The 22743-nt window shown below is 37.1% G+C and overlaps 1 protein-coding gene across 1 annotated transcript in view; it reads left to right on the top strand.

Moving 5' to 3' along the window:
* Positions 1–22743, top strand: part of SLC35F1 (solute carrier family 35 member F1) — a 419806-nt gene that overhangs the window by 234538 nt on the left and 162525 nt on the right. Inside the window, exon 2 of the mRNA XM_010349302.3 lies at positions 12732–12907. Coding sequence (XP_010347604.2) covers positions 12732–12907 — 176 coding nt within the window. The remainder of the gene's footprint in view (positions 1–12731; positions 12908–22743) is intronic.

The raw sequence follows: 22743 nt of genomic DNA, 5'->3' as shown, positions 1-22743 counted from the left end.
AAGGATATAAAGAAAATCTTTTTCTATAGCTGTACAATATGTTTGTGTTTTGAACTTGCACTTACAATGTGTAAGTGTTATTACAAAAGAGATAAAACATTTTTAAAAATGAAAATGTTTATAAGGTAAGAAAGATACAGTAAACTAAGGTTAATTTACTATTAAAGAAAGGAAAGTATTTTAAATAAATTTAGTATAGCCTAAGTTTATAAAGTCTACAGTAGTGCACAGTATCGTCCTAGGCCCTCACTTTGACTCACTACTCACTCACTGATTCACCCAAAGCAACTTCCAGTCCTGCAAGCTCCATTCATGATAAGTGCCCTATACAGGTGTACCATTTTTCTGTCTTTTATATTGTATTTTTACTGTATCATTTCTATATTTAGATATGCTTAGGTATACAAATACTTACCATTGTGTTACAACTGCATGCAGTATTCAGTACAGTAACGTTGCACAGGTTTGTAGCCTAGGAGCAATAGTATAGGTGTGCAGTAGGCTGTACCATCTAGGTTTGTGTAGGTATACTCTATGACTGCACAACGATGAAAATCCCTTGAGGATGCATTTTCATTGTTAAGTGATGCATGAGTGTACCATAGGCTTGGTGGCTTATAAACAATGGAAACCAATTCTTAAACTTCTGGTGGGTGGAAGTCCAAGATCAGGGTGCTAGGATGGTCAGGTTCCTGTGAGGGTCTCCTTCCTGGTTGCAGACTGTGGCTGTATTTTCACATGGCAGAAAGAGGGCAAGAGAGTTCTCTGGGATCCTTTTTATCCAGTTCATGAAGACTCCATCCTCATGACCTAATCAGGACCCAATGGCTTCATTCCTAATACCACCATATTGTTGGGGAGGTAGGATTTCCACATATGAATATTGGGAAGAAACAAACATTCATTCCGTTACAAGGCAGTTTGTAAATTGTTTCATTTGGATAACATAGTAAATGACTGCTTTCACCACCAGTCCACATTTCACTAGACTGGATTTCACACTGAATTCCACTGAGCCAGGTGAAGTGGAATGTACATTTATGTTCACAAAAGTGAGACTTCTTTTTTTTTTCCTTCTTTGTTCTTAAAGAAAGTGTCCGTGGTTCCCACAGCTTAAAACCCTGAGACTGGCTTTCAGTTGTAATCTTGGCAGTGGCTCCTCTCAAACAGGCTAATTGCTTTTACATAGAATATAAATTTAATGAGACTGCTCATTTTCAGAATAAAAATCCTGGGTTTGTAATCTGCCTGACATTTTTGTTTTGCCTGATGTTTTACCACAATGCTTGGTCTTGGTAGCTTTTAAAAAGGTAGAACAATTTACACCTCATGAACCAACTTGAGTTATCTTTTCACAAAGGCATCAATTTAATTTTTTCACTGTACCAACCTTCCCTCCCCATCATCGTCTTTTAAAAAATAAATTTAATGCATATATTTAAGGTTTGCAACATGATGATACTACATGTATGAGATATACACATATATGGTAAAATAGTTATTATAGTGGAACATATCAAGTCTTTAAACATTCTCCTTAGGTTGTCCTGCCTCAGGGTCTTTCTTTTCACTGGTCTATCCTTCTGTTCTCTTCCATCTTAATGGCAATTGAGAACCTTTTGAGATTTCCCACTTTATGACATCCCTTTCTCCTAATTGCCTTTTCCTCTGTTAACTCAGAAGCAGGAGTGGCAATAATAGAATTATATTTATTCTTTTTTTTTGGTTACAATCATCCCTACAGTAGAAATTTCAACAGGTCAAATTGCTTCCCAGTTATTACAATATTTAATTATGGTAAATATACAATTTTTATTCTTATAGAAGACCTTTTCATCTAGAATAAATTTTGTCTAGCACATGCTGTAAAAATTGGATTTTGATGTAATTTTGAGGCATCTTTCAAGCAATCGGTCAGAAGTACTGAGATAAAATTACTTTTTTATTGTCAGGTTCTTGTAACAGGGCAATTGTCGTCATCTTTTGATGCAAAGAATGATGAAGAAAAATGTCAGCTAGGCTTCACTCAGAGAATCTTTTTACTACTTGAAAGCAAAGCCCAGACACCTTTGTCTTCTAAAATGAGGCATAACTCTCCTACCTATTTATCCAGGTTCCCTGAATGTTCTTCTAAGTAAAATGCATAATTGATTATCTCAGTCGATTATACCTTTTCAAGCAGGTTTTAATTGTGTGTGGAGAAGTTCAGCACTCAGTAGAATCTAATTTTCCCAATTTGCTATCTTCAAACACACTACACTTCAAGCATAAAAATTTGGTTAATAAGTGATAAAATAATGAAATTTGACATGGGTTTTTGTTTTAAGAGAAAGTGAGTCACCAACCCCCTTGCATACTTCTTTTGTTTTTATTTATTCAATAGATTTTAAAGTTAGATGTTTGCCATTTGGCCTCAGGGTTCACTAACATAATTCAAAATGCAAAGCTAAAAGCATTTTGTAATGAAAAATGTCAGTCATTTAAAAATGTATAAGGAAAAAAAAACAGCAAAAGTAATTCTTAAAAGGTTGCCCCCCGTTTCCTACTCTGCAAGATGTTATTAAGTGTGAGAACTAAGAGTCAAAAGTTCCTATATAAAACTAAAATCTGTTAGTTTAACAATATTCATGTCATGTAAGACTCCTTAAATATTCCTTGTTTCTTTTTTGCTTTCCTTCCTCATTTTCTAATGGGCGGAAATCCTCTAAACTTTCCAAATTAGAGAGTAAACTTATTAGTCAGAACTTGGGGAAATAATGCTGAGATGCATGTTAGCAATATTTTTTCTAGTCTTCTTCTAAATGTGTCATAATGCAATTTTATAGACAAATTTAAGTAACACTAAAAGTATTGGTCCTTCCAAGTATACTACAGGATAATTAAAACTATTATTCTGAATATCTACCATGAGGTAGATACTGTAGGAGGCAGTTTATATAAATTACCTTGTTTAATCCTCATGACAGCCTGTGGAATATGTATTATGATCTCCATTTTATAGATGAGGGAAATCAGTCTCAGCTAGTTAGTGGCAGACATAGAATCCAAATTTAGATCTATTTAGGTTCAAAACTTCTCATTTGACTATACCATGCTGGTTTTCTGATGGAAGATGACAAAGGTTCTTACCAACCAAGCTAGTGATTAAAAAGTTATTTTTCTAGTTCAACCATTATGGAAGACAGCGATTTCTCACAGATCTAGAACCAGAACTACCATTTGACCCAGCAATCCCATTACTGGATATATACCCAAAAGAACATAAAGATACATTCACGTGTATGTTCATTGCAGCATTATTCACAATAGCAAAGATACGGAATCAACCCAGATGCCCGTCAGTGATAGACTGGACAAATAAAATGTGGTACATATACACCACAGAATACTATGCAGCCATAAAAAGGAACAAGATCATATCCTTTGTAGGGACATGGATGGAGCTGGAAGCGGTTATCCTCAGCAAACTAACATAGGAACAAAAACACCAAGCACAGCATGTTCTCACTTATAAGTGGGAGCTGAACTATGAGAATACATGGACACAGGGAAGGAAATAATACACACTGGGCTCTGTCAGGGGATCAGAGGGAGGAAGAGAATCAGGATAAATAGCTAATGCATTCTGGGCTTAATACCTAGGTGATCGGTTAAGTGAATAACACAAAAAAAGGTCAATTGAAACTTCTCTTATTTTTAATATGACCCTTCTTCATCAGTCACATTACAAAGTAGAACAAATAAAACCTAATCATTTGTAACAAAAGTATTAACTAACATTTGTAATTGTCAGCAAGACAATTTAAAATATGGATTTACTTCCATTTTCATTGAAGATGGGCTTTGTTCTAAGTGTACAGTGTACCTTAAGATACTGCCTTACACAGTGTTAGCAAGCAATTAAAAAACTAAGCAACCATAACATAAAGATAACTTCTGCAGTTTAGGGGTATGGGGAGGTTACATTTAAAGTCATGTAACTCATTACTTTAAAAAAAAATTCCATTAAATGTAATAATTGTTTTATTAGCCTCAAGCTATTAAAAAGTAAAATTCTTTTACTATTGGGAAAACCCTTTTTCTTGTCATGGTAAAGATGGCAGTAATATACAGGAAAAACAGGATAGCCACAGATTAAAACACATTTTTCTGTTGACAAATAACGTTGAAAGACACATAGAAAGACATGCTGAAGATTTGAAAAAGCAAGTAGTAGAATACTGATGCTTTGCCCTATTGGTATGAAAGTACAGATGCATCCAGCATGACTTCCTCAGACAGGCCTGTATTATGGAGCTAATGGAGTGAGTGGAGATGCCTCATTTGCAGAAAGATATCTGATTCTTCAATCTTGCCTCTTACTGAAACTTTTTGGTTTTTTTTTACCATAATAAAAGCAGGATTTGCTTCTAACTAATGGAATGAACAGACAAATGTGAGGATACTGTGGCTAGTGCTTACTTCATGTAAGCAAAAAAAAGACCAAAGAATGATTTCTTCTGAATTAAAACTCTACCCTGCACTTTAAATTCCTCTGTGCTTACCTCTGTTTACCCATCTTTTCTATTATTATGATTTCTCACTGACCACCCAAGTGATTCCATGTCAGTCTCTGCTTGTGAGAGACAGGGCATTCCCTTTCCTGTGATGACATGCCTGCTTTTCAAATTACATCTCTTTCATTATTTAAAAAACAAAGACTCAAAACCATGTTCTCTAGGAAAATGTTTCAGACTGGCTTTGTCCAGTTTTAAAAACTAAAATTATCCCAACTTCCAGCAGTTTCATGTAAATTTATTTGACTACATGGGTATTTTTACATCTCTGTTTAGTTTATTTTTGTTTAGTGCTCCCTCTAAGCTTCCTGGAGGCAGGGCCAAGCATTCCTTTCTCATAACCTGCATGCAGCAAGCCTCGGCAAATGCTACTGACTGATCTATTTCTCTGTGGCTAATCCCAAAACCCACAGAGTTTGCACATAATAAGTCAATAAACATTGCTGGTAACTCGACGACCAAAGAGTTTAATCAAATTCACAAAAGGAATGGATTTTAGGATCAAAGATACAAATTCCAAGAGTTGATGTGCACAGATCAGCATCTTTTAAAAGTAAGTCTGAATTACGGAGTAGAAGAAAACATAAGGCTCATCATGTTAGCCTCAGTCTTCCAGAAGACAGGTAGAGGCTTGTATGTTTTACTTTATTAAGGCGTACAATCACAGGGAGCAGGATTCAGGAAGGAAAGGAAGGAGACACAGCATGGGGTGCAGCGCACACACTGAGAACCTTGTGAGTCAGGGCCATCTTCAGAGCATGTATAAATGACTGCTTCACAATGCACTCCATGTGGAGGAGAAAGAAGGAAGAATATATCTGTCTGCTAGAGTTTCCTACTGGTCAGGTACAGTAATACCCCTGCACGTTCCAGTTGCTCATGAGTGGGGACCAAACAAGTTCCTGCAGGATCTGGTCCTCTCTATCAACTGAGAACCCCCAGGGAAGAAGGCATGGGATGCACAGCCTTGGCATCGGACACAGGGCCCCTGGGTTGTGGCCCCATAATGTTGGTTGTAATCTCTGCAGAGTTGGTCATGGCAGCAACCACTGGAGCTGGAGTAAGTGGCCAGAAACCCTCGAGACAGGTGAGATCTAAAGGATGAATATGGAAGAGAGCATAAGTAGTGTCCTACAACAAGTGTCAGTCTTTATATCTTTATTTTACATGAAGAAACCCAAACCCGGAGTGAGAGATATGTACAATCATGGAGCTTAATTAGTGGACCTCCTGGAGCCAGAGGTTTCCAGCTCCCTATTTGGTGCCTTTTCAGTTTTCTGTGTTACTTCTGTAGACATAAAATGCATAGCATCCATGAGCATCTGTGCCTGCTCCTCTCACACCAGAGTAAAAAACCTCCTACACCTAGTACCTCAATAACCTAGCAAAAAAAAAACCATTATGTTTAAAGCATTTCCTTGTGTCTTACTTGGCTTCTCATACCGAATCAGAAAACAAACTAGATACCATGGAGCCAAAGAACAGATTCAAGTCCATGAAATGAGGCAAAGAAGACCCAATTAATGATAAATCTCTGGAGGTATATATTTTCTTCTTGCCTAATAATCTTCTTACATAGAAGTCTAATTAATGCTTAAATGTGATTTTTAAAAATCCTTTAGCAAAGAGCTTATAGAAGTCAATGGCCTAACTTCTGCAAACAAGAATCTTGTCAAAGAACATGGTAGAACATGCTTCTCCCACATTTAAGGGGTATTGATTTTAGCCCAGGCAATATACTTAAGTGTTCATTATGTATGCATGTTTGAATTCATATGCTGACTCAGATCTGACATGATTTGCCTGAGAATAGTTGTCAGAATGAAGATGTTGCCACAGAAAGGTTGATGTGCTATAATTCAAGATGATAACATAATTGTTTCACTTTCATGGCAGAGAATTACAAAGCAATATGATTATGTAACACTATGTTGAAATTCTTCATACCTTGTAAAAGAATGTATTCTTATAACAAAGAGAAGAAAACAAGATTCAGTTTATGCTTTATTTTAAATCTTACTATTTTGAATATCTAATTTGGAACACAAGTTGACTCTCAAAATTCTAAAGTCTGTTTCTTTAACAGAACGGAGTGCCAGTGGTAATGGTTATGTCAGTCTTTATGAATACAAGCTCTGTTATAACAGGTATTCAGCTCCCAGCAGCACTGTTTTTCTTGAGACTCATGCATTTTTCATTGTCTAGTCATTCTGAGTTTAAAGTAGATAGGATGTCCTTTTAAATGCATAAACAAAGAAGATGAAATGTGTATCATAGTCTCCTCTCCATTTCTGCCACTAAAATTATAAGAACTATGTATCTTATGTTAGAATGCATCTGGTGTGTTATTCCATATACTACATGAATAACCTACAGCTCGCTGTGCAAAGTTCCAACCAGCACCATATTTAGCATCATTTTTGCAAGATAGCACCTTACCAGGCTTGCTCTGAAATGCACCAGAAAATAGCTTATTAATCTCAGTGTCTAACTGGCAGATGGAATACAGTAAAAAGCAACATCATTTTTGTCTTTCAGAGCTGGTAGTTTTTCAAGGTAAAATAAGCAGCCATCTTTCAAGTCTTCCAAGACTTTGCCATTTTCATTTACAGATACTTGTTTACTCATAAATTTGTTCACTCTTTCATCCTGTGTTTATTGAGTGTCTATTTCCTTTCTGTCCAGTAGTCCTCAAGATACTAGGAACATAGTAAAGAATAAAATACATTTCCTTCTTCTTAGGAGCTCATGAACTACACAATATGGTGAATGCAAATACTGACAGGAAAATGCAGGTGAGGACACTTTCCTCACCTTTGGGACCAGGGAGTGGCTAAACAGAAGGTCTCTGGAGAAGACATTGTCATAAGGCCATGAGGAGTTAGGTGAAAGGACCACAAATCTACCTTAGCAGTTACCTAAGGAGAAAATATTTAGAAGGTATAAGGCATCAGTAAATGAACTAAAGAGATCCTAAGGCAGAGAGAGCAGGGAAAACATTTTTGTACAACCCATTGCTAAAGGGATTTGTCCCATGCTAAGAGAGGACAAAAGAGAATTTGATCAGAGCAAGATGGCAGGGGGCATAGTTAGCAGAGTGTCAATATTTAGGCATTTAGGTTTATTTCTATTTTTATTTACTTATTTGTTTGGTTTTGGTGACTCTAGGAACTAGCTCAGATGTGCAGGCTGCAATAGCTACAATATCTAACTCCCTGCAGTAGGAAAAAGACTCATAAACTAATCTGATAAAAGGTTCCTTCCATTCCTTCCTATTTTACATGTCATGCTCATTAGCATGACCAATAAAACCATAATTTATATTCTCCACCAAATCACATCAGCAGGAGCTGAATGACATGGCCACTGATTAGAAGGAGAAATTGAATACAGCAGACTTGATGTTTTGTTTGACTGAAGAAACAAGAATAGACTTGTACTGACCTCTTGTTGAAAGGAACACATTACAGATATCTTGATGGAAGAGTTTTCATCAGGGGGCCAATTTTTGTCTTTACCTTCTCTAGAATATTTCTGGAAACCAACCACTTAGGTTTCTAGCTATAAGTTCTTGCACTCTATGAGGGCACAGAGTATATTTTTGCCACCACAATAGTAGTATAGCGTAGTAATTTAAAAGTTGAGATTTGGAACCACATAACCTAGTTTTTATCCAAACTCTTTCTCTTGTGAGCTCTGTGATCTTGGGCTGCGTGTTTAACTTCTCTAAGCATCAGTTAACTTATTATAAAATGGAACAATAATAATAGCTGCCTTATAAGGTTATGAGGATTAACTAAGATAGTATGTGTAAGTGTAAGCCCATGGTTTGGCACATAGTAAGCACTTATTAAATATGAATTATTATTGTTGTTTTAACTTAAGCAACTCCATTTTGTACTAAGTTATTTGAGGATCTGACTCCCAAATCTTGGTTTAGTAGCTCCCTAGTGACAAGGACTGTGTTCTGTTCATCTTTATATATATAGTGTATGGCATATAGAATGTTGCTTTATACTATATTGGCACATATATGTAAGAAAGACTAAATTATATTCTCTTATATAAGTAATCTGTCATATATTTGTGGTGTGATTTTGTTCAGGAAAAGCACAGGATATTGCCAAGGTTTTGAACACTATAGTTGTAATTTATAGAGATGCAAGAATCCATGTCATAGCAATAGTTTTCACCCTTCTTATCCCAAGGAGATGTACTCTATACACAGCATTCTCCAAGAGACATACTTAGCATCAAGAACAACACTCACACATTTATTGTAACCCTATCCATATTTCTTCCATTTAGGAATGTAAGTTATTATGCAAATAATCAAGAATGACCCAATGATAAGTTAAATTAATATTTAAATCATTTTAAACATTATTATTTCAACCATCATTGGTATTGTGTTACATGGTGACTGTATCAAATTCCTTCAATGAATGTTTTGAATTCTTCAAAATTCTGCAAAGTCAACACCTTTAATTTCTCACCATTTCCTTTTCACTTAGTCACCACTAGCTATCACCTCTATGAAACTCTCTGTTCTCTTAGTTTTCATGACACCAGTATTGCTTTGTTACTCTCCACTCAACCAAAACTCTTAAAAGATGGCAGTGACTACTGATCATATCTTGTCAGTCTTCATTCTCTCTACCTTCTAAGTAACATTCAATATTACAACTATTCAACCCATGAATGTCTCTTTTCTCTTGGTTTCCTTAACACCAGAAATGCTTTTGCTCTTCCTTTTAGTCTTTTAACCACTTCCAACTCATGATGTGCTGCTTCTCCCTCACCTACCTCTGCCCTTGGGATTCTCCAGAGATTTTTCCCAAGGCTCTCTTATGTTCTCTCCTACTCTCCCTTTCTTGGGGATATTATCAATTTCCAGTATTTCTGCCATTACTTTTAGCAGTATAACCTCTGCATATTTACCTCCTGGTCGCCCTCCCTGTCCCTCTCTGATCCAATGTTACTAATGCTGCTGGATCATTTGGAAGTTCATCTGGCATCTCAAGTTCAATATGCCTAAAATATGTATTGTTTCTCCACTAAAACCAGCTCCTCATCATTATTTTTGTCAGTAGATATCATACTTATCTTAAGCAGTCTTAAAAACCTTTAATTTTTTATAAGAGGTGGGGTCTTGTTCTGTAGCCCAGGCTTGAGTGCAGTGGTGTGATCATGGCTCAAATGCAGTCTTGACCTCTGAGGCCCAAGCAGTCCTACCACCTCAGCCACCCAAGGAGCTAGAACTACAGGCATGTGCCATCACACCTGGATAATTTTGTTAATTTTTTGTAAAGACAAAGACTCACTATGTTGTCCAGGCTGATCTTGAACTCCTGGATTCAAGTGATCCTCCTGCCTCAGCCTCCCAGAGTGTTGGGATTACAGGTGTGAGCCATTGTGCCTGGCCCTTAAAATTGTTTGAGTTAATTCTGGTACTCCTTTTTTACCTCTAGCTTTCTTTCTTTTATTAATTACCCTTTTATTTCATTAAACTGTGTAGTGCTGCCTAGGCCTCCTCCGCATTGTCTTTGAATCCCTCTATTTTCTACTTCCTCTGAATGGTTTTGCCCAGTTGTAGATACAGTGAAGAACATCGTACAAGCATCACAGGTCAGCTGAGGCAAGAGGTGTAAAGCCATTAGTTTCAATACAATGAAATAGAAGTAACAAAGAGATGCATCCCAGGGAAGAGAAGACAGGAAACACTTCTCAAAGGGAATGACATAGAAGCCAAATCTTGAAACATGCATAAGAGTCAGACTGGCAAAGGCACAATGATTTTGGAAATAATAACATGCAAGGGAATGCAGGCAAAGGAGACCATGACTCACTGCTGAAGTGCAAGCGGCTCTGTAAGGCTGAAACTGCTTCATGGAGGAGTAATACAGGGAAACAGAGGGTCGTGCTCTAGATGTGGTAGGAATGGAGGGGAGCATTTGGGACATGATTTCAGTTATTTATTGGCCATGTAACAAACCATTGTGCATCTGCATGCCCTAAAACAGCCTTATGTATTATTTCTCACAGTTCTTCAATTAGGAAGCAATCTTCAGGGATGATGCATCTCTGCTCTATGGTGGCATAAGCTGGAAAGGTTTGACAGGGGCAGGAGAATCCAGAAGCCTCATTCACATGTCAGGACAATGAAGGCTGGCTGGATTTCTCTTTTTTTCATGTGGTCTCTTAAAGATGAAGTACATGGAAGCTATATTTTATGAGGGCAAAAAATGTAAGCTGCAGAGCTTTGTAAGGCTTGGGGCCAGAAGTCACATGGCATCCCTTCCCCACATTCTATTGATCAGAGCAAGTCACAAGACCAGCTCAGCTTCCAGAAAAGGAGAAAGACACCCCTGCCTCCCTTTGGACAGGGCATTAGGAATGTAAAGGTAATGTCAGCAAACATCTTTGCAGATGTTCTACCACAGAACTTATAGATCTCTGCATTCTGTAGGGAACTGATGTAAGATTTTAAGCAGCATACTGACATTTTAAACATGGATGTTTAAAAGTATGTCTTTGGTTTCTTTATAGAGATTGAATTCAGAGGTCAGGAGCCAGTACCTGGAAATAGGTTAACCTCAGAAAATTCTTCTCTGCATGCCCACGTGCCTTGCCACAATTTTTTCTCCTCATGGAAGCAGATGGAATGAACAAAATATAACATGCTTTTCTTTTTTAAAGCGAAATACCACCAAAGTACTGCCCAGGACTCTGTGCTAATTCCAGAAAAATGGACTCACATCTGTTATGGGGGAGGAAATATGTAACACCACAAATCCTTTGCTTAAAGCTTTTTGTTTAGAAATAATACTGCATTGCAAAGTGGAGTGATATGGTTAATGATAATATATTGTATATTCCAAAATAGCTAGAAGAAAATATTTTGAATGTGCTCACCACAAAGAAATGATAAATATTTGATCTGACAATTTTTTTGATTTATTATACAATGTAAACATGTATCGAAACATCAGACTGTATTGCATAAATATGTACCACTATTGTCAATTAAAAATAAAATTAAGCTTTTAATAAAAGAAATACTACTTCTTGCTTCTAACATTACTGTTTCTATAAATAAACCAGACAAGTCAGATGAGACTTTCAGGGAGGGCAGAAACCTGCTTTGTATTTCCAAGGCTTGTTTCTGTGTAAAAGTATGTAGATATATGTGATGTATGTTAAGCTTGTGAGGCATTTTATTTGTGTACAAAATGAACACCTTGACCCTTGCACATAGTCCCCACTACAGAGGTCTGCAGGGGCACTGCCTATGTAAAAGCCGCACACAAAAAAATTGACATATAACATTAGTAGAAATACCTAATGTAGGTGATTGAGGGATGGATGCAGCAACCACCATGGCATGTGTATACCTATGTGACAATCCTGCCGAGCTGCACATGTACCCTAGAACTTTAAGCATCATACAAAAAATTGTCATCATTTGAAAGGTTGTATTGCATCACCACGGTACTGAATCTCCTTCATGAATAGCAGTTTTAATATGTAGGCAATTGTAACTTGAACAGAAGACAGCAGACACGTAATGCTTATCGAAGTTGCCTAGAGCAAACTGAGTTCTAAAGTCTGGGAATGGACAGCAGACGGTCCTTCTGGTTTTCAGGGGTTTGTATAGCCCCTTCACCTAGGGGTTTCTGGATCTGGGATTTCAGTCTATAAAGAAATGAGTCTCCCTTTATTGGTACAAGAACCTTAGAATGAGGCGGGAATATGGTCCCTCCTAGTCAGTGTTCAGGTACTCTGTCACCATCACTAAATATTTCATTAATACTATGGTGAGCATCAACTTGATCTTCTTCCCCACCCCCTCCCCACTCCCATTCACACCCAGAGGTCAGTAGCTAGAAGCCAGGCTCTTTTGGAGAGATTTGGTCTAAATCTCAGTTTTGCCACTTCCTAGTTACATGACTGCAAGCAAACCCCTTATCCACTCTAAGCTTTGGTTTCCTCCTCTGTCATGTCTCAGTAATCATTGCACCTTCCTTGAGGGATTTCTGTAAAGGACTAAAGGGAATAATATTTAATTGCACTTAACCCAGTGCATGCTACCAGTGTAAAAAAGAAAAATTAACTGCTACTGTTTTAATGGGCTTCCTGCTGATATTTGGTGTTTTTTTTTTCTTTATTTCTCAGGGAGATGTTAATCTCTGTGGCCCTGGGCCAGGTGTTATCCCTCCTTATTTGTGGAATTGGCTTGACTAGCAAGTATCTGTCAGAAGATTTCCATGCCAACACACCAGTCTTCCAGAGTTTCCTCAATTACATTCTTCTCTTCTTGGTCTATACAACCACACTAGCCGTCAGACAAGGTAAGCTCACAAAAACACCAGGAATACAGCTTTTAGAAACACCTAAAAAAATGATGAGCCATGACCAGATGACATTTTGCCGCTTACAGCATCAGTTAAGATCATTAAAAACCCCAGATCTTACTTTTCTATTTTGCAGTAATACAGTAAACAAAATGAATGAATAAATCACACAGAAAATTAATCATATGAATTCAGCAAGAAGTGGGAACTGCATGTATAGGCAAAAATGTACAATTGCTCGCTATTTGAATCCCTGTTAACATTACTTGTATCCTCTCAGTGGAATTAAATATGTTTTTCCCTGGAACTTGGAACAGGCCTGATGCAGATATTCTAAATAATGCTTGCCCTGAGAAATCCAAAGAAATTGCAGACAAATAGATATTCTGTGGGAAAATGACACAAGAAAGATACAAATTGTAAACACAGACAACTCTATCAATAACAACACAGAAGAAGAAAAAAAGAAAACTACCACAAATGTTCAGATGAGACGTGAAATTATTTTAAACTTGAAATAATTAAAGCAATAAAAGAAGTCCTCCAAAAGTCAATGCAAGAAAGCCAATTTTTAAGAGGCAGTTGCAGTTGAAAAATCTCAGGATATATCCCTGGAGGGGATGCTTCAGATTCACACGGTGATGCCACTGAATCTGGTGTCTTGTAGCTTGAATGTCCCCTCCAAAACTCATGTTGAAATGAAATTGATTGCCACTGTGACAGTATAAAGAGGTGGAACTATTAAGAAAGAGATTACTAAGCTATGAGGGCTTCACCCGCATGAATGGATTAATGCCATTATCATGGAAGTGGATTCCAGCTAAATGTGGGTTTGGCCCCCTCTTTGCCTCTCTTGATCTCTTTCTGTGTGCTCTCGTGCCTGTCTGCCATGTGTGGATGCCGCAAAAAGGCCCTCACTAGATGTGAGCCCTTTGACCTTGGACTTCCCAGCCTCCAGAACCATAAGAAATAAATCTCTGCTCTTTATAAATTAGGCAGTCTCAGGTATTATGGAATATGTTATTCATTATAGCAGCACAAAATGGTCTATGGCAAGGTGTAAACACTTTTTTCTATGGCTCAGAAATAGCCATCAATTTTCCCCAAAGTAGTAGCTCTCAACTGTAAAATATGCATTGAAAAAAACATCATTAATACATTTGGAGATAATTATATACATTAATAATAGATAAGGACACATGTACGTATAGCTGTGTACACCAATTTTAATAGTCACACTTTTTTGAAATATGAATGAGAACCATTTATCAGTATTTAATTTCTATATTTCTTTATTTGGATTACTGTCCAGAATAATAATGCTTAATTATAGTGATTTGACCAATACTGGATTTTATCTTCTAAGTGGAATAAAAATGAACAAGTTGATACTGAATTCCAGTCTAGTTTTAGATTTGTTTAAAGTATTGTAGAATCTAATTTTACTTAATCTCAAAAATTGATGCTGTGAATGCTTGCTTTTTAAAGTTTAACATTAGTAAAAATCATTATTTTAACAATAAAATCTCAGGCCACAAAGTTGTTGATATTGAATCTTAGCTATATTTCATGAGTGTGATTTGGAAGCTAATAATTTTGAATGAAGTAAATGTGTTATCTGAAGTGTCAACAGAAAGAGTCAAACCCTGTAAAATATTTGAAGAGATTTATTCTGAGCCAAGGTGACCATGGTCCTTGACACAGCCCTCAGGAGGACCTGAGAACTTGTGTCCAAGGTGGTCAGGGTGCAGCTTGGTTTTTATTTAATACATTTTAGGGAGACATGAGTCTTCAATCAAATACATTTAAGAAATACATTGGTTCGGTCCAGAAAGGCAGCAAAACTCAAAGCTGGGGGGGCTTCTAGCTTATAGGTAGATTTAAAAATTTTCCTATTGACAATTGGTTGAGTTTCTCTAAAAACCTGGGATTAAAGAAAGGAGTCTGAATTAAGATAAAGGATTGTGGAGACCAAAGTTCTTTTTTGCAGAGGAAGCCTACAGGTAGTAGGCTCCAGGGAGAATAGGTTGTAAAGTGTTTCTTATCAGACTTAAAATCTGTGTTGATATTAATGCTGGAGAGGTAAAATGAGGTATGTCCAACCCCCACTTCCCATCATGGCCTGAACCAGCCTTTCAGGTTAAATTCTAAGAGTGCCCTGGCTGAGGAGGGAGTCCATTCAGATAGTTGCAGGGGCTTAGAATTTTATTTTTGGTTTACAAAAGCTATCTTCATCATTTTACTGTTGGTGCCTCAGTCCAGGAACAGACTCTAGGAAGTAAAGAAATGAAGAAATGAGGGAGAAATATTATTAGAAATTCACTCTGAGAGACTAGAAATGTGTAGCTTGGCAATATCAAGAAGAGACAACTAAGCAGTTGGACTTAAAAATCACTCGATGGAAGCTTGAATTAATATTCAAAGAATATAATTATTTAGCCCAGTATAAGGAGTATCATTAAGAAGATTAAATTAAGAACAATTTTTGTAACACTAGAATATTACCCCAAAAAATCCCATGTAAGTGATTAATTTCTCTTCCCTAGTGATTTTTAGAGCCAAGCAAACTACACTACAAGATGGTGCATTGTATTTAGTCTTTGAGTTTTTGTACATCTCACTTTTCAGGAATCCAGGGATATAACAAAAACTTGAATCAGGAAAAAAAAAGTTAAGCCATTCTAAAGGGCAGGGAGAATTATTTCAACCATACCAATAATTTATAGGTAGAGGCTAGAAAAGCTTAGAAGGCGAAATGTAGTAAAATGCCTGGAGTTAATAATTATAATACCATCTATTGAGCTTTTATAACACACCAGCCACTGTGTATGTAAATTATCCTTTTATTCCATCAATCCAAGGAAATAGGTATGATTATCCAAAATTTTATAAATGAGAAAACCAAGGCTCTGGCAGCCCAGGAAACTGCTTGAGGATATAGGAGACCAATTAGTAGAAAGCCCATCGAAGGCAGAACTGTGAGGAAAGTGTGGCTTTCGGACCCACCCTACCCCTCCTTGTGAGGTGCAGGGAAGGCAGGAGGAGGGAGAGGAGACCATTTTGAACAAAATGTTTTTTTCTTCTTTGAATTTCAAAACCCTAAATAGGAAACCAGCCCTGGGTGTAATATGTAGTGAAATACCACAGTGCAATCAGGAGAATGTATTAACCAGGGTTCTCTAGAGCCACAGGACTAATAGGATAGCTGTATATATGAAAGGGAGTTGATTAAGGAGTACTGACTCAGAGGATCACAAGGTACAGTCCCACAATAGGCAGTCTGCAAGCTGAGGAGCAAGGAAGCCAGTCCAAGTCCCAAAAGCTCAAAAGTAGGAAAGCTGAGAGTGCAGTCTTCAGTCTGTGGCCAAAGTCCCCAGAGCCCCTGGCAAATCACTGGTGTAAGTCCAAGAATCAAAAAGGGGAAGAATTTGAGGTCTGATGTTTAAGGTCAGGAAGCATCCAGCATGGGAGAAAGATGGAGGCCACAAGACTCAGCCAGTCTTGTCCTTCCACCTTCCTCTGCCTGCTTTTACCCCAGCCATGCTGGCAGCTGATTAAATGGTACCCACCCAGATTGAGGGTGGGTCTGAGTCTTCCAGTTTACTGACTCAAATGTTAATCTCCTTTGGCAACACCCTCACAGACACACCCAGGAACAATGCTTTTCATCCTTCAATCCAATCAGGTTGACATTCAATATTAACCATCACAAGGATGTTGTAGACGACTTAGAGGGTAGAGTGGAGGTGAATAGGCAAGAAAGACCAATGGAAAGAGGCTAAGGACTAGGGGCAGCAAGGAATTTGGAGGCTCTTTGGAAAGATAAGGCTGAAGAGGGAGGGCTAAGGAAATTTTGACTGCTGTTAACAGCCTGTGATGGAGGGAATCAATTTCTAAAATACCCTCTCTGGAGATTTTTACCATTTACTCTGATTATCACTAAGTTTGCTGGTGTGTCTTCATTTGGGTGCTTCCTCAGAATGTTTATTTGTTTTGAGCTTCATCTTTATAAGTTTTTAATAGGTAGGCATTAAGCTAACATCTGGAAACGAACATAGTAATTACATTAGTTTTCTATAGGCTGATTCAGTACTATGTTCTGGAGAGATCATAATGTTTCTACTGAGGCATCTGATAATTGGGAAAGAATGAACAACAAAGAGGAAAGGATGAAAAGTCCAGTGCGTGCAAGGGAGAGTCGTAGTCAGAAGTTCTCCTTTCTCACTGCTCCCTGAGAGAGGCAGGTTAGGTCTGAGCCATGTGTTGCCTCCCCAGGCCGCTTAACAGCATGAAGTTAGTTAATATCTTCTAAAATTTAATGATCGTCACATTTAAAACAATGTGTTAAATGCAAGAAGCCCTTCAAGAGCATTAAGGGTGACGTTACTATGAAAGCCTTGCTGAAATTTGACTTCAAAAGTTAAACTGAATTCTCCCTATGAAAATCTCATTGGACCCATGATCAAAGACTTTGAAGCAGCAGTCTCTAATATGTTTCAAAATGAATTCAAGTTGTGTTTGCCCTTGATTATTAATTGATTCCTACAAAAATTTGGGTACCATCTTCCTTATAAAATATCGCATCCCATTGAGCAAATTTTAAGTCTAGCCCTCTTTATAGTTGGAGCTTGGTGTTCTTCCAGATGGTTCTAAAATTTTAAAAAATGCTTACTGTTCATAACAAAGACCTTCATAAGTACAACTTTGTAGAGAGAAATGTACTTCACAAAAGTAGTTTTGTTGACACTGTATTCAAGTTTGAGATTTTAGGTAAAATAGGGATAACTGTTACATCAATAGCTTAATTGCAACCACTTTGAGAAGTTAGTTAGGAAATTAAAATGTACCCACTGAAGTAAAGCCTGAAATCCAAATAACTCATACAAAGTGGGGCTTCAGGAATATGACTAAGAAAGCATAGTGAAGCTTCCAAAAACATTTGTATTTGCCTAGGAAACTCTCAAAATAAGACTTCTCCTTATATCCACTCTTTTCTTAAAATTCCATGTAATTCTAGCTGAAATCAGATGGCAGAGAAATAAAATGCTGAGACTATGAACCGGAAGCAAGGACAGACTGGGGTCCAGTGAAGACCACCAGTTATTGCCTTTGTGATATAAAAGCAAGAAATGTGACAGGCTTTTAAAGACAATGAAAATAGGATACAGTTCTATCAAGAAAACATGTATCATCAAACTTTTTGCCCATAAGCTTCTCTTGTCTATGGTGACAAAAATCTTGCTGCTTCCCAGAGCCTACATTTAAGTTTTTAAATAATCAATACCTGTGATTCCTCTCTTGGGATTTTTTAACTTCTGAGTATATATAAATCATAAAAATTTAATAAGTAATAATTTCCTCTTCTCTTTCTGGTACCATTTTTCTGCATTCTTGTTTCTCTAATTCCTTTTTGTTTTCACACCAGGAGTTTACTCATTGCTGGGGGAGTAAAGGCAGGATGCTGAGGGTAAAAAGAAAACACTTTTAGCCTTTGTTTTCCTCCTCAACTTACAGTGGTAGGGAGAAGTGAGTATCAGTAATGAAAGCGTGACTAGAATCATAAGTGTCTGCTTCTTTTTATATACAGATCCTGAAAAGAAAAGAAAATGTTGCCATCACTGAGTGTTATTAGACTACTAACAACTTCAATATTCTTGGTGACTGGTTCTGCAAGTTTTGCCTTTTCACTGAAAAGTATTTTTGTGGGGTGGGGTGTTGGGGAGAGATAGCATGGGGAGAAATGCCAGATATAGGTGATGGGGAGGAAGGCAGCAAATCACGCTGCCATGTGTGTCCCTATGCAACAATCTTGCATGTTCTTCACATGTACCCCAAAACCTAAAATGCAAAAAACAAAACAAAACAAAAAGGTATTTTTACAAGCTCTTCCAATTTTGATAAAAGACAAGCTTCCAGCTAAAAGCAATTTGATGAGTATGGCATGTATTTTGCTTTTCAGTTAATTTTTGAAACATATACATTAAACTATTTATTGAATCATTTATTTGTTTGTGTAAGTGTAAAAATGAAACAAGTCTCTAATAGTGCTAATAGAACACTCATAAAAATATCACCATATAGAATCCCTTTGATTTTTTTCAAAGAAAGAATACTGAAAAGTGAACTGCATGCTTTACTCTTTATGAGAAATACTCACTTTGAACATTAAATTCTAGCAGATGGAAATCCTGGAGGTCTCACTTCAAATGTTAATTCTAAGTGAGGAGGCTGAAGCAAGGAAGTTAGTTGGGTTTTCAAGCACCTGTGTTTTACTGGCCCCTTCTGCTTACTATCCTTCTTTCTCCACCCAAATATTCAAGTAGGGCAGAAGAGATAAGAGAAATATATAAATATGACAGCCCTGCCTATGCATACAGCTGGACACAAGTCATGACTCAATGGTCCAGTTTCACAAACCTTGGCTTTTTAAATAACTATTCTTCTCAGAGTTTGTGCCAAGAAAGTATCCTGCTTTATTTATTTATTTAATTTATTTATTTATTTTGAGGGGGGTTGGGGTGGCAGCTGAGGAAGCATTAAAATGTAATTGTTGTTTCTTCCAACTAAAGAAAGGCTTCGTATTTGTTCTTTGCAGAAATAGTACATTTCTCACATATATTTATATAGGCTAAATTCTCAATGACCAATATCACATTTAAAATACTTAATATAAATAGAAGACATAGAGAATTTCTTGCAAAATAAAATAGGCGTATCAGGTAGCCACAACAAAGTCTTGGAAACTTAGGTAGCCAGCATCTTCCTATATGTCAGACTCTAGAGTAACCCTAAGATCTGACCTCCCCAGATCTGTGAATACACCTCTGCCTCTGTGAATCTTTGCCCCCTACTTTCATTGCAATTTTCTTTAATGCTTCCCATAGGCACTCAAAAATAGCAATGAAAGAATTAAACCAGGACCTAGGATTTTCTGAGAGCAAATGCCTGAATTCTGCTTATTCACAGCCCAGTTCCCAGTTATCTGGGTAACATTGACTAAATCACTGAAAAGAAAGGATGGTTATTAGCACGTGGGCATAAGAAAGCACTTGGCAAATGTAAATACTAAATTATAACTCCCTTGGGAGTCGTGGGAGAAATATTACTGTCACTTACCTAAGTCTGTATTCAATAGAGCCTCTTAAAAAGTCTCTCCTGTGGGAAATTACTTGGCAAATCTTCATTCCTATTTCTTGTCAGGTTGCATTTATTTTTACTTCTTAAGTATGATTGGAGAGTTTTAGCCCCCACAGTATAAAGATTGCACCTCAGGGATTTCTGAAATGAATCTGGTAGATGCTTCATGGGAATTATGCTTATGTTGTCTGGGAAAACAGAAGAACAGATTTGGGGCTGGGGTGTTATACAAATATCATGCTGAGAAATTGGTAGAGAAAGTTATACAAGAAAATTAGAATCCACATCTAGCAAAACTTCCTGCCAGTATGTAGAACAACTGGAACTCTAATATATTGCTTGTACGTGAGAACGTACATCGTAATGCTGCTTTGGAAAACAGCTTGGCAGTATCTCCTAAAGTTAAATGTACACTTGCCATGTGACCCAACGATTGCATTTTTCCAAGAGATGAATCTTTATTCATAATTGCCAAAAACTACCGAAGTGCCTATCAGCTTATGAAAGGGAGACATCAAGTGCCCATCAACTCATTAAAGGATAAGCTTATGAAAGGATAAACAAATCACAGTAAATTCATGCAATGGACTGTCACTCACCAATAAAAAGAAATAAGCTACTGATAGTTGTAACAATATGGATTAATCTCAAAAGCATTATGCTAAGTTCAAGATGCCAGATGTGAAAGTATACATGCTATATAATTACATACTGCATAGTTATACAGTGTTCTGGAAAATGCAAAACTATAAGGACAGAGAACAGATCAGTGGTTTCCATAGCCTGGGGTAGTGGTGGGAGGAGACTGACTGCACAGGGGCACAAGGGAACTTCTGGGAAGATGGAAATGTTCTGTGTATCTTAGTTGTTGCAGAGGTCACATGACTATATACATTTGTTGAAACTCTTCAAACTATACACTTAAAAGGAGAGAATTTTATTATATCTAAGTTATACTTCAATGCATCTGACTGAAGGGGGAAAAAAAAGAAAGTTGACTATTATAACTCGGCAGTTACCATGATGGAATAATTTGTCGTTGGACCTAGAGTTTGCAATGTTCAGCTATTCCCTTATAGCTATTAGGACAAACAGGTAAAGCTTCCCAATTTTTTGTGGCATCCTTTTAGACTACAAGAATGAATATTGTTCCAAAAAAAAAAATGTACCTGTATCAAGGAATATGCTAGTGTTACATGACCTATCAAGCTTAAAGTTCATCAAAAAATACAAAACACATGCATTCCATACATAAGCAGTGCTTACAACGCTTACAGAATGAATCTGCAACAAACAGAGTATCCCACACTCTTAATGAAACTTATAGTGTCCAATAGTGCATTTCCTGTTTGTGCTAATGTTTATGATTTTTTTTTTTTTGAGACAGGGTCTCACTCTGTCACCCAGACTGGAGTACAGTGGTGCTGTCTTGGCTCACTGCAACCTACGCCTCCCAGGCTCAAGCAATTCTACCTCAGCCTCCCAAGTACATAGGATTACAGGCACATGCCACTATCACCCTGCTAATTTTTGTATTTTTTAGTGGAGATGGGGTTTCACCATGTTGGCCAGGCTGGTCCTGAACTCCTGACCTCAAATGATTCACCTGCCTTGGCCTCCCAAAGTGCTGGGATTACAGGCGTGAGCCACCACAGCTGGCCAGTGTGTATGAATCCTAAAGAGAGTGATACCTTACATAGAACTCACAGTATCACTTAGTACAATAAACGACTTTTAGATGGAAGGAAATTGACATGAATATGTAACACCATCTACTCTTAATGAATCCTCACATAAATTTATACACAAACACACACACACACTATATTTCAGACATTGCTTCATTTCCCCATGCCAAATACTTTATTAAGGAATATCCTCCTGATACTTTTATCTTAAACAGCCTGTAAGTTCAAGGGGAGGGGTGGTCTGCCTGTTTTATCTGGAGTCCATGTTGACTATTAATTCTGAAAATCTTTAAGCATTCATCTATCCAGGCTGAGAACTGGCATAGAGCAATACTCATTCCTGGCACGCAGCTCCATCATTTATGTGGGAGATTGAAGGGTGGTTACAAGATGATAACTGTATTGCCTGAAGGAGATAAGTCCCCTTCTGCCAAAATAGTGCTTTGTATGTAATTAGTGTAAAAATTCAGAGGAATAGAGTTTATCTTTACAATCATCTTTCTCATTAAAAAAGAATCATAATGGAAGAACAAAGCAGTCCCTGCAGCGAACTGAATTGCTTTCCCTAAGTTTTCATTAAATCAGAGACTCAGCAGTTAGCCATCTTGCAGACACTATTGCAGTATACTGCATGAGATTTGCAGAAAAGAAAAAATGAAGCAAACGATTTTTTTTCTTTAAAACTTAGAACTGCATAGTAATTATCTTTGGATCATAATTCCCTGCCTATGCATTTTTTGAATGTCTAGTTTCATTGGTATCCATTTGTAAAATTTTTGAGGACTAGAAGGAGGATCATCACATAGCTCAACAAATATAAATATGATACTTGCAGATGGATTGGTGCTTATTACAAGTTGAAGTGATTGGGCTCCTTCAATGGTCTATATGAGGAAAAACATAAAGGAAATAACTCCAAATAAAAGAAAATGTGATTAGAATTTATGTTTCTGGCCATTTTTTGTTTTACTCTTTAAAGCTTCTTTAAAAAAAGAGTGATTTTTTTTT

This window comes from Saimiri boliviensis, chromosome 4 (assembly GCF_048565385.1).
Source record: "Saimiri boliviensis isolate mSaiBol1 chromosome 4, mSaiBol1.pri, whole genome shotgun sequence".
NCBI classification, from domain to species: domain Eukaryota; kingdom Metazoa; phylum Chordata; class Mammalia; order Primates; family Cebidae; genus Saimiri; species Saimiri boliviensis.
This window is presented reverse-complemented; position numbering and strand designations above follow the sequence as displayed.